Below are 13,147 nucleotides of genomic sequence, written 5' to 3' on the forward strand. Positions count from 1 at the left end.
AAATCTCTTAAACTCAAATGATTTTTAAAAAATATTATCTGAACTCACACACAGAAAAAGAGAAAATTGTGTTTTAAAATCTCAGTAATGGTCTGCTTTAAAAATAACTGTAGAAAAATGGGGGGACTGATGTCCCTGGTTCCTCATTATCAATTGCTAAAATAGTTTAGTTAGTAGCTGCAATGATTCATCATTTTCAAAATAGAGGGTTTAATGTATCTATTTATGTTACTCGTTTTAAACAACTATCTTTCCTTTAAATGCACGTTTAGGCTGTGCATTTTGTGACCCAGAGGTGTTTATGTAACTAATGTGAGTATTTGCGTGTAAATTCGTGTTTATGATTTTTTATAATATATGTGTGCATGTGTGTGTGTGTGCATGTGTGTGTGAGTGTGTGTGTGCGTGCGCGTTGTATCTATGTCCTGTGTGCAATAATGTTTTTTCTGTCTGCTGAGGCTTACTTCTCCAGCCTATTGTTTGAGACAACAGATATAAGTTGCGATGGGAGAGGAGCGTCGTCGGATTTGGTGTGTATCCCCCATTTCCAATTATAGATGGATCATTACAGACAGCGGAGTCCTGAGAAACCAGACATCTGCTCCTCACATGAATGCACTCACCTCCTAGAGACCAGGCTGCCATCATGCTCTGGAAACTCGTGGAGAATGTCAAGTACGAAGACATCTATGAGGTGAGCAGACACCCCCAGATGCATTTTAGAGCTTTGTAGATAGAAAACTGGAGCTTCTTGACACCCCAGCTGATATATTTTAAGCTATTTACTCGTACATTTCCGGTCGGTTTCTTTAAGTTTTCTCAGGCTGGCTCTAGGAGACTTTGCTCTCCTACAAGGGAACTTTTAAGGATGGACTCTAGTAAGCTTAATTTAGGACCTCTTTTTCTTTTTCTTTTTCTTTTTCTTTTTCTTTTTCTTTCTCTTTCTCTCCCTTTCCGGCTCTCTCCTCCCCCTTGTAGGCTCTGGTGGGTAACGCAGAGCCAACAGAATTTAGGCAGACAGTCAGGGAAACACAATCTCCCTCAATTTTGAGCACGGGAGGGAAAGAATCGGGTTTTCAAGCTTCACTCCGACTCGGACTTCGGATTTGTTTGTTGTTGGTTTTTTTTTTTTTTTTTAATAAATTTTTGAAATCGGTAGCAAACGTACGCAGGTAGAGGGTCGACTTCTAGGGCGAGACAGGGGAAAGGATGGGTGTATGCACAAATAGAGTACAGTATGAAGAGAACGCGCGGTTTATTATTTTTTGTATTCTTGTGTTTTGTATCTTTGCGGGTCAGTGGATCCAAGCAGAGAACGCAGCCGCCAGCGTGCGGTCATTTTTAACAAAGTCTGCCCACACTTCGTGCGCCTAGTTACCGGTCCCCAGGCGAGCGAATCCCTCCTGGGCTTTGCCCTCAGCCTCCCTGGACTCCACCGGTCGCTTCCGGAGTCCGCGTCGAGCGAGACTGTAGCATTGCTTGGTACCTCCGCCGGTTGGTGGCAAGGCGAAGCGGCCCCGGCCGGGGACAGATGCTGGATCCTGCGCCACAGCCGGGGAGATGGGGAGACTCCCAGTTGAGCTCGAGAGGAAAGGAAATTAAGGCTCATAGGGGACATCGGGAGAGGGAAGAAAGGCTTTGAAGTTTCAAAAAAATCAGAGGATCAGAAAAAGAACAGAAAGCGAAAGGGAGTTAACAAAGCCGGGAGACGAAGCGAGAAGCGAGGAGGAAAAGTTGGAGGGAGAGCAGGAGGCAGAGGAAATGAGACCCGCGAGACCGGCACAGGGCACAGGCAGCATTCGGCTGGACCACGGGGTGGAGGTGGACAGCCTAGGCACGCGAATGGGTCTGGAAAGAAACCTGGGACCCAAGACTTAGAGGGGACTCCGGGTGACAGCTCCGCCTGCATTCGCAACGCCCACCTAAGGGAGTCTGGGGGCAGTGGTCAGCTTTGTCGCCACTGTGCTGGCCAAGTCCGCTGAGTAGACTGTCTCTCCTTGGGGCGCGCGTGGCAAGAGCTCCTAGAGCCTGTGGCTAGTGTCCGCCACCCCTAAGAGTTCATTTGGAGGTAAATGAGAAAGTGAGAAAGAAGGTGGAAAGAAGAAGAAAAGGAAGTCAAGGAGAGAGAGAGAGAGAGAGAGAGAGAGAGAGAGAGAGAGAGAGAGAGAGAGAGAGCTTCTTTCTGGGGTGACTCCAGGTTTTGCCTTCATCTCTATCGTAGCTATCGTAGTGTAATGGGGGGCCGCGCCTTCCTGCCTGGTGGGGTCCGTTTCAATTCGACCTCCTTTTTTTTTTTTTTTTTTTTTTTTTTTTCCCCTAACAGGCGGGATTATGTTCAAGTCCAGGGCGTTAAACTATCCTAAACAATACATCACCCATTGTAAACGTGACACTGGCGGAGTTGGGGCCGCGGTGGAAGTAACTCTAGCTATATATGTAGAGGGATTAAAGTAATCAGAGTTCTTTGCTTATGAAAAATAAACGACTAAGTGGGACTGGAGGGAGGTTGAGGAGTCGGGTGGAGTAAAAGTGGGAAGGGAGAAGAGAAGGGGGGAGGGAGAGGAGAAAGGAGGGGGTAGAGAGGGAGAGAAAAGGAGGGAGGGTGAGAGAAGGGCAAACACAGGGGTAGGAGAGGGAGGAGAGGAGAGAAGACTGAGAGGAGGGAGGGGAGAGAACAAATTACTCCTGGCTGCCTAAGTTTTCAGCCGCAAAGCCAGGAACAACCGCGCACAGCTTTGGTGGAAGGAGTTTATTTCAGTCTGGACTACGGTTGAAGTTTAACCGAAATGGCAGTCAGGCCAGTTGAACGGGTTCCGGAAACATCCCGAAAGATTTTCTGTTGCCCCTGGCTTTGCCTGGAAAGGATACATTTAGTGTGCTTGAAGACCCATCACATATATTTTAAATCTAGGGGGGAAATGCAGGCTGTAAGCACTTTGTTCAAAAGCCCCCATCTCTCCTAGGTCCTTCTAAAAAGAGAGAGAGAGAGAGAGAAAGAAAGAAAGAAAGAAAGAAAGAAAGAAAGAAAGAAAGAAAGAAAGAAAGAAAGAAAGAAACTTGACCTTTTGCATTTAGAAAAAGGCAGTGTAGCTCCCAGTAGAGGAACACAAACAAAATGGCCCACCCATTTGCTTTCCTCTCCCCCTCCAGATGACCAGGCACTGTCTTTCTAGCTTGGTTTTTCAGCTGCACACCAAGCTCCTAGAGCAACCACCACCTCCCGGTTGGGAAAGTCTCCCTCTCTATACAAAAACACCTACAATCTCTGGGATTCCCCCCAGCACTGCTTTCCCCGACACTGCCGAAACCAGAGCGCAGAAGCTGCCTTGTGAGAGCGAGCAAGCGTCCCAGCTCAGTTAATTGAAGTTCTGCTGCCTCTTTCCTGCTAAACTTTTCCCCCAGTCTGCCTCCGCCAGCCCCCTCGTCTGATTACATCTAGTAATTCTCCACTGAATGAACGTCATTTACAATAGTGGAGGAGCTCTGAGCTCGCTGCTGCTTCACGCTCCATTTGTCCTCCATTCTCCCTTTAAAGTACTCGTGTAATATTAATAGTCATGAATATCAATTATTATGAGGCGGTGTAGGCAAGCGGAGGGAGGAAGGGGCGCCCGAGCAGTCTGAGCCCAGCTTCGGGTAGAAGAGGACTGTTTCTGGAGCCCCCAAAAGAACCCGCAGAAGAGAAGAGGCCAAAAAAAAAAAAAAAAAAAAAAAGACAGTGAGAGACAGATGAACAGTCCTGCCTGTCTATGACAGGCACCTCCAATCTTCTTGGAGGGGGATTTTTTTTTTTTTTTTTTTTTTTTTGATGGCTTGTCCTGGAGACACCTCAAGCTCAGCTCCTGTGTCCAGCTCGCTTCTCTACTGGACTCCTTGATTTTTTTTTTTTTTTTTGAAAATTCATTGTTTGATTTTGAGCAGTAACCAGGCTTTTTTTTCCAGATGTTAGTCCACACCTATTCATCCATGGTGAGTTCAGATTCCTGTTGTACCAGAAGTGCATGCCTTCCCCTCTCACAGTCTCTCCGTGTCTGCGTTTCTCTGTGTGTGTGTGTGTCCCCCCTCTGTCTCTCTGTCTTCCTTTGAGTGCCTTTGGCTTGGTAATTTAGCACCATAATTGGACGAGGCTGCAGCTGCTTCTCTATGCATTGTCTGTTCCCTGTCTGTGCTCCACGAGTCAGCTGGGAGGGAGTGAGGCTGAACCGAAAAACTTTTTTTTGTCAATGCAGTTTGGAAATTTAGGCGGCCATTTCTACCGGAGGAACCATGGGGGACCTTAACACTTGCCATTTTCACAAACGGATGGGGAGAAACTTAAGGTGTCTCGACCCCCCCCCTTCTCCTTTCACTTGCCTTACACTCCAGAGAGGAGTGAGGAGACCGTGTGTGTGTGTGGGGGGGGGGTATCTCTCCCCTCCCAACTTCAACTTTTAATTTTAACACCCTGGGTGTAATAGCATGAGATATGGAAGGCAAGCTTAGAAATAACTCCTGCAAACCACAACTCAATTTAACATGGGCTTAGGGTGTGATTTCAGAGGAGATCCGTTTCAATCAAACACTAAGTTATTTAATTCCTCTTGGGGAGGGAGGGGTGGCTAGAAGCCCAGATCAGGAAGATTCCTCCCAGCTCTGGGAATCTCCTGCTTGCCCCGGGGCCTGCCAGCTACCTGCCAGTGAAGGCAGAAGTTCGGTTGGTTTTTTTTTTTTTTTTTTTTTTTTTTTTTTTTTTTTTTTTTTTTTCAACCACCCGCAGCACCACAGCTATAAGGAACTTTCATCTTGGTGTACTTTGGATCTCTAGAAGAGACTGGGGCAAGAAACACTCAGAAAATCAAACACCATCCTTGAGTCCTACTTTTTCTTTTCTTCTTTTCTTTTCTTTTCTTTTTTAAATTAAGGCTTTGAGCTATCTCTGTTCACACACACAATTCCTTCTCCTCTTTCTTTTGCCTGCTTTGCACTCTCAAAGGCTGGCTCTTAGGCCCGGGTGTGAGTGAGGTACCTATTTCTGCTGTTATTAAGTCTCCCGAAGCCTCCCTTGTGGAACAGTTGACATTTTACCATGTGGCGCTGAGTCAGTCACCTTGGGGGTCTAAGGGTTAGCCTCTTTGCTGCTTTCTTAATGTTGGTAAAGTTGTACAGAAACCGAACCAAATAAGTCTCTCCCTCTCTCTCTCTCTCTCTCTCTCTCTCTCTCTCTCTCTCTCTCTCTCTCTCTCTCTCTCTCTCTCTCTCTCTCTCCTCCCAGGACCGGCACGATGGCGTCCCAAGCCATAGCTCGAGACTGTCTCAGCTGGGCTCTGTGTCCCAAGGACCCTACTCGAGCGCCCCGCCGCTGTCCCACACACCATCATCGGACTTCCAACCACCCTACTTTCCGCCTCCCTACCAGCCGCTACCCTACCACCAGAGTCAAGACCCCTACTCCCACGTTAATGACCCTTATTCCCTGAACCCTCTGCATCAGCCCCAACAGCACCCCTGGGGGCAACGGCAGCGACAAGAAGTGGGTTCAGAAGCCGGCTCTCTCCTGCCCCAGCCCCGGGCAGCCTTGCCCCAGCTCTCTGGCCTTGACCCACGGAGGGACTACCACTCTGTCCGACGGCCTGATGTGTTGCTACATTCCGCACATCACGGCCTGGACGCCGGCATGGGCGACAGCCTCTCGTTACACGGCCTGGGGCATCCGGGAATGGAAGACGTGCAGGTAATTCCAAACAAACAAAAATAAACATGAAAGACAGTAAAAAGAGGAATGCCGGTGAGAGAGAGAGAGAGAGAGAGAGAGAGAGAGAGAGAGAGAGAGAGAGAGAGAGAGAGAGAGGAGGAGAGGGGGAGGGACGGCTTGGTTTTGCTTAGTGGCGGGGGAGTTGTCATCTTTAGAAGCAGACGGACTGCACAAGACAAAAGTGTGTGTTTGAGTGTGCGGCTAGAAGGTGGCGGTTTTTACAGATCCATTTGTGAATGTCAGGACGGCTGGAAATAAAATCGTGAAAGAGGACGTAAGTTTCGTGATAGTTCACAGCCATTGCCGTCAAGGCTTAATGTTTTTATTCTGACTCAGGTATTGGACTTGTGCGTTCTCAATTGCTTTGTGTGCTGAAGTTGGCAACAGAAGCCCCAGAGTGAGCCGGCCCCTCTAGCTTGGTAGGCAAAGCGCTGGCTGTCTAGATAATAGAGCGCTAAGCAAGAAGGCAAACGGGCCCCAGAAGGCTCCAGGTGTTTTCTCTGGTTTGCAAAGCTGTGCTAAGAATGACAATGCACTCTGGGAGAGAGTCGTTAGCTCTGTTTGTTTAAGACCCCTTTGCTTTGAATTTCCAAAAGCTGCTGCAGAGTTCTTTTTCCAAGCAGAATTCTAGAGCCATCATCACCTGGCTACGTAATTTTTGCTGGGGACAGAGAGAGAGAGAGAGAGAGAGAGAGAGAGAGAGAGAGAGAGAGAGAGAGAGAGAGAGAGAGAGAGAGAGAGAGAGAGAGAGAGAGAGAGGGGAGAGAGAGAGAGAGAGAGAGAGAGAGAGAGAGAGAGACAGAGAGAGAGAGAGAGAGAGAAGAAATTGAGTTCTGGGGCCCTTGAGAACAGACAGCGTTTTTGGAAATTTCGTCTCTTTGAGGGCCACTGAATTGACTATAAAGCACTGTTCTCCACCTTCCCCCTTCAGCCCTTTCCTCAGACAGTTGTCACTCCTCCCCAATATTACTATTCCCCTCTGAGGAGGTATCACATGTTTATTTTTCAAAACAAAAGGTTTAAAACACACCCCGGACCCATCTAGTATCCCATTTGCAACCTACACAATAGAGGATGACTTGGATAAGAGTATTTGGTTAAACTAAACAAAGAAACATCAAAGAAATGATTCCTAAATACTTGTCAGGGTGATTCTGAACAGCTCTGCTTCACCTAACCGACCCAAATTTAAAGAGTCTCCAGAAAAGATAAATATTGTTGTAAAGCATTTAACTGACACTTGGATCTCATTGGCATAGTTGAATTAGTTATGCATCAGTGTAGACTTACCTCTGAAGTAAAGAACAAACGTAATGGAAAGGAGAAGGTAGCCAAGCCCTTCCTCTTCCCTAGGAAAAAGAGAAAACAAAACAAAACAAATTAAGATCAGTCAAAATGTGGTGACAACGTCAAACAACATTGTGCGGTCTGTGCTCGTTCATTGTTTTGGAGGAACCTTGTTTTAAAAGGGAAAAAATACCTGATCTATGCCTGGCTTCACACACAGCACCAAGAGTGATTGTTTTGTTGATTTGACTGAGTTGTGCCTGTTTGGAGGTATTGCTCATTTCAGAATACTATATAAGAAAAGAAAGACTGAGGGTTTTTTTTTTTTTTTTAATGCAATGGAGTAATATGCGTCTGGGGGGAGGGAGTTTTTAAATTAACCTTTCTGAGTACGGTTCAAAGTACTGAATAATGAAGGTAGATCAACAACACAGCCCCATTACCCTGAGGGTCTAACATCAACCACTATGTCTACACACCCTAGTTGCCAGGGGGGATATTAACATCACCCACTTCCTCCACCACTATCCTGCAGGCCAAGGGACTCAGGCAACTGGGCCCTGGAATGACTCTCAAAAATAGACAGAAATTGTCTTTGCTTTTAGAATGGTTTCCTGAAGTCAAAACTCTAAGGTGTTTTGAGTATTTAGCAAAATGCAAAGGGAAAGAATATAATAGTCAAAGCAAGCTGATGGATTTTGAGCATTTAAGATTTAGAAAACCAGCATCATGCCTGAGCTGATGCAGTTTGCTCAGAGGCTGTGGGGGCAGAAAGGGCACCCTGCTTGCTTCTTCTTCCTCAGCTGATAGCCTGTCAATGTTGTGAGGCCTGTGGGACCTTCACCAACAGCTCTAAGTGTGAGAATTCCAGGAGTACAGCCTATATCAGCCCCAACAGTGAAACAACTGTGTAAGGCTGGGCTCTGTGTGGCCTCAGTGATAGGCCTCCTGAGGTTAGGGCAGGGCTGATATGGCACAGGGAAAGGAAGGAGAAGGAATGTACCTGGGATCCAGAAGTGTAACTGATCAGCTCCCCCAGAAGGGTCCAATACCAAGTTCTGAATCTAGAGAACCAGAACCTAAGTTATGGAAGCTCTCTGGTCTCCAGACACAATGCAGCAACAGACCCAAGAGGGAAATTGCACACTTCTGGTCTCTGGAAATGACAACAGAGTAGTTTGGCCTGGACCTCAGAGTCACTTGTCCTATCTCAAAGGTCTAGGCTCTGTTCATACAGGACACTGGAAGCCAGGGATCAGACAGCCAGAGGTGCTGCCTAGGCCCTGTGGGTCCAGGATTGGGGGTGGGGGGTGGGGATTTCACATGACCTAGAGGCACACTCATGAGGCTGCCGCCCTGTGAGAGAAAAGAAGGAGAGCTAATTAACCAAATGCTTCTAATATTTTTTTAAATGAAACTATAAAACCCTGTCAATTTCTATTTCAATTTACTCACAGGGGCTATTAAACTAGCAGATCGCTGTCTGGGTTCCGGGTATGCTACATTTCACCCATTGGGGAGGGGGGGCAATGTTAAAAACTCAGGGGGAAATGGTTACAGAAAAAGAAAACGAGGGGACACCTAGTTGTGGATTTGTTTAGTTGCTGTGTAGGCATCTTGTTCTTCACAGCTTGACTCTCTAGCCTCTCATCACCTCTACCACCCATGAGTACCAACATATATAGCTGCTTGGTGAACCCTACACACACACACACACACACACACACACACACACACACACACCATTCAAACACACCCTTGTGTCTTAAAGCAACCCCTGGTATCACTTTTAACTAAAGAAGTCTAGTAATTATGAGTCTGAGTTGTTTTTCTGCGCTTCCGCATGCAGTCCTAATTAAATCTTTACGATCCTCCCTGTGACGATTAAGCGCCAGCATGCTGCGTGAATATCCTGTACAAAAACCCAGCAGGCGGCCGTAATTAGATAGAAAATCAGACAAGAGCCTTCTCATTAACTACCACAACTACCCCACGTTGCTGATGAGGCGTAGATACATATTTGCGCGCCAACATGAGCGTGAGGTTCGGGGGGCTCATGGGTCCAGGTCCTGTATGTATGTGATGGGTTTTGCTTCCACAAACACAGGCAAATATTTCTGTCCTGGATGGAACCATAGCCACAGACACACAAGTTTAGAAAAAGGTGAATTGAGTGTGAGCGTGCCTGTGTATGTGACAGGGTCCCCTGAAAACTTAAAAGTTTCGTGAAAGATTTTTAAGACACCTTTTCTATTATGATGTGTATGGCAGTCTGTAACAATTCAACAGTTCAGATGGAGAAACACCCCACCCTCAGCTTTCTCAGAGCGGAAGAGTGACTAGGACGAATAAAGAGAAACACATAAGCAGAGCACACACACCCTGATGGTTAGAACTTCTTATTTCTTAAGCTAGACTTGCTTGTTTGTGAGAGTCTTTTCCTTTTCCTGTAACGGACACACACCCTGTCTAAGGATGCATCCTTAGTGGGTAGGAAGTACTGGGGAAACATTTAGCTTTCAAGCCCTTCTTTTAATACTTATTTGTAGAGTGGGAGACAAATAGGTTCAAACTTAAGTTCCAACGGATGAAGAGAAGCAGTTGTGGGATTCAGAAAGACTGTGGATATTTTCTTTGGGAGTGGGGAAGGTGTAAGAGAATTTGCTTTCTTGACACCCTGCAATGCACAGCCAGAAAGCCAGTTCCGTGTGTGTCATGACAGCAAGGAACTCGCTCCAACAACTATTCTCTCAGAAGTGCTGCCAATTCTGAGTTGAAACTTCCCCTCTCTGGGATGAAACTGAAGATGGATATTCCTTCTGATTAGCAAGGTGCTGACTGGGAGGATCCTGTCCTTTGTGTGTTCACGCACCAATACCTGTCCTTCCTGCCTTCCTAACAGGTGTGTTCCTTGCTGGGCAGCAGCACCAGCATGGCTGGAGGAGGTGTGTGGACATTGTACAGGTTCCTGCAGGGACTGTCACTGTGGAGCAAGAAGCTCATAGCTCACAGGAATGTGTGTGGATTGCAGTGGGTGTGAGGTCCTGGAGGCTTTTGTATTGCTGTTTGCGTTCCATTCCAAATGCTCAGACTTTAATTAAAATCCCATAATATAAACTACTATATATTTGTTAAAAAAAAAAAAAAGGCTCTGGGGTTAAATGCACTGGGACAGAAGGAAAAACTGAAATTGTTCTTAGCTAATATTGGTGAAAAAAATCTGTTAGCTGTTGCCAACTTTTCACAACTCCTTTGCACAAATAATTTAAAAGTTTATATGTCTGTGCAATATTTATGTTTCAGAAAATAACAAAAACCAATACTGCATCTCAGATTTCTCTCATAGGTTCTGTTTTCTTTTTCTTCTATTGGGAGAATTTACCATTTTAGTGAATTGCATTTCCATGTCAATTTGGAGATAATAAGGATAATAATAAAACCTCCCTTTGCGAATTAATATAAATGGAAATAATAGAAACTCTGTTTAGAATGACATGATTTATGTACGCTATCCTTTAATATCCAGTCAATTTGAATGGTGATGTTTTTATATTCACAGTCAGTTGAAGATGCCAATAACAGCGGCATGAACCTATTGGACCAGTCAGTCATTAAAAAAGGTATGGATTGTTCCTTCCAAGAGTAAGCAAAGATTTCAATGTCTTTATGATAAGCGCTCACTTTGGGTGAGTTCATTATTTTATATCACAAAGAATGTTTGTTGTAATCAGTCAGTGGTGTCAGATTAGGAAAAAAGGGCATGCTGGGAAAAAGGAAATGGGACCAAGTAGAATGGAAAGTCAGTCAGACACCAGAATTGAGAATCAGAGAGGCAGTGGCAATTGCCAATTTTGTCATAATGCATAAGGTATCCATTCTAAATGCATCTTACATGACTGAGCTATCATGATGTGTAGAAATGGCTGAGAAGTACTGGTTTCAAAAATGTGCTATTATTATTTTGTTCATAACTGGATTTAGCTGTGGTAAAGGCTGTGTCATGGAGATAGCTCCCCCCCCAGCTCCCCCAGCCCCCCACACCCCTTGTTTTTGATTTGATTTTTTTTTTTTTTTTTTTTTGGCCGTGGTGGTAATTTTGTTACCAGTTTCTTCTCTGTGTTTTATGAGTTGTTTCCTTTTATTATTTTTTTTTTAATTGTGCCAAATGCTTTGCTAAATATGCTCATCTTGAGAGGCTGAGGCAGAGACTACGATGCATCTAAATCTTCCTGCATATGCCCTCATGATTTACTATGACTGTGGAATCACCCCATACTGTTAAAGGGCATGTGATATTAACAAATGTTTGCAGTCTCTTGTACAGCTGTAAGCAAAATAATTAACTAATTAAACTAATTAAAATGTAATTACAATAACTCATTTCAGGCGTATTGCAGCTGCTTAATTTTTTTTTTTTCTCTCCTCTTCTCTGACAGTCACTAAGAGAATGTCTGGCGATTAGAGTAGCTGCTTCAAGGCCTGAATGTCAGTCACATGCCACAAACTTAAGAGTTCGAATGTGTGCACAGTGCAATCTTTAATTATCATGCAGACTGGTATTGGGAAACATAGCTTTAACTGCCATAGTCTATTCTTGGGCTAGAGAAGTCAACAGTCCCCAGCTTCAGTCATTTGAGATTCACTTGAGCCGCTTAACATTCACAGAAATAATTAAAGAAAAGGATAATTTAGAAAGTAATCCATCCAGATTCAAATTGGGGTAGTAGTAGGCAGTTTGTGAAATAAGGATTCCTAAGGGGTTAAAAGCATGCTAAATTTTCTCCTTTTAAAACGTCATGAATATGTAACTTTGAGAGGTAGACAGGGGAGTGGATGGTGCCTTTTGATTTTGGAATGATTTTTTAAAAATAGGTTTTACAATGTTACTGAGGATTTCTGCCCCTCTTCTTTAGATAATACTATCTTTGGCTGGTATGCTCATGGTGTGGTGCTTAAGCTGGCAAACTGTGCTGACTGCTCACTTTCACTGGCTTCTCTTGTGGAGTCTTCTCTTTTGGTTAATTGCTGGCTGATTGGGGTGGGGTGAGGGAGGAGCCTTTCTTGATGCCTTTTGTCATTGTTGTTTTAATCCCCCCCTCCCTTTCTGTGGAAAGCTAGAACAGCTTCGCTCAGGATTGGTAGCCTAGCAACATCAATTGGCTGGCAGAGGGACATGCCCAGCAGATGACCAATCAGAAATGTTATTAACAGTCAGGCCAATAAAAATATTTGGGACTTAGCTTGCCTAAAAAAATGGGGTTCATGGTTTTCTTAGATGTGGGAAGCACTGGTTGCAGAGTTTCAATGTGTTTGCCAGAGAAACATGAATATTTATGCACAAGGTTATTTCCAGGGATAAAAAACAGTGTTGACTAAAGTTGCTTGTTCTGTTTTCTGCAACTGCCACATGATTTCCCCAAAAGCTTTTTAAAAGCACGCGCACAGCTTAAAACACTAAAGTAAACCCCTAATCATTAATTGATTTGGCGTGAGTAGTATAAATATGAATGTTAGGTCAATTCCATTATTTAATACCTGGAATGTTTGTTTTATTACATAAGGAAGAGACCCTAATATCATATTTTTATCTTTTAAAGGCCACAGGCCAAAAAAAATGAATAAATGTTTGATTTATTTTTCTAACTCACCAGGAACCACTTAAAATAAAGTTATGGGTTCATTAGCTCCTTCCCTGCCTGTCTTCTCTCATCTTTGCATATTCGCATCCCATGAGGGATGCTTCTATGAGCTTAATTCTATAGAGAGGTGAAAAGTTTCCTGAACTGAATATTCTAAATCTCAGCAACTGGAAGGGGACATGGTTGCTTAATTTGTTCTCTAATGGGCGTTTAGATGTTTTGTTTTGTTTTTTAGAAAATTATGCTTTATTAGTAAAAAGCCAGCAACTAGCCCACATTTATACGTCTCCTCTCCTATGTTAGGAAACCTAATTACCTGTTTATAACAGAGTTATCTGTCCAGTTGTGTTGTGGCCACTCCTAAAACTTAACCCAGGTCATTTTTCTTCCTTATTGATATCACCCAATATATTATAGACTCCCTCTCTTGTTATGTTTACTATGTAGGCTTAGCTGACATTTCTGAAGTAATTTAGTTAAGAGGAAATGA

At 44.4% G+C, this 13,147-nt stretch overlaps 1 protein-coding gene across 4 annotated transcripts in view; it reads left to right on the plus strand.

The window, feature by feature from the left end:
• The first annotated feature begins 425 nt into the window (after positions 1-425).
• Positions 426-13,147, plus strand: part of Tfap2b (transcription factor AP-2 beta) — a 28,170-nt gene continuing 15,448 nt past the window's right edge. For 2 of the 4 annotated variants that reach the window (XM_051152949.1, XM_051152951.1), the window contains exons 1-3: positions 3,870-3,969; positions 5,252-5,710; positions 10,578-10,638. In XM_051152949.1, coding sequence (XP_051008906.1) covers positions 3,943-3,969; positions 5,252-5,710; positions 10,578-10,638 — 547 coding nt within the window. In that variant the 5' untranslated portion in view covers positions 3,870-3,942. Of the gene's footprint in view, positions 695-3,869; positions 3,970-5,251; positions 5,711-10,577; positions 10,639-13,147 lie in introns of those variants that run through there. The other 2 variants (XM_051152948.1, XM_051152950.1) reach the window with 2 other exon arrangements.

The sequence above is a fragment of the Acomys russatus genome, chromosome 11 (genome assembly GCF_903995435.1).
Source record: "Acomys russatus chromosome 11, mAcoRus1.1, whole genome shotgun sequence".
Lineage (NCBI taxonomy): Eukaryota > Metazoa > Chordata > Mammalia > Rodentia > Muridae > Acomys > Acomys russatus.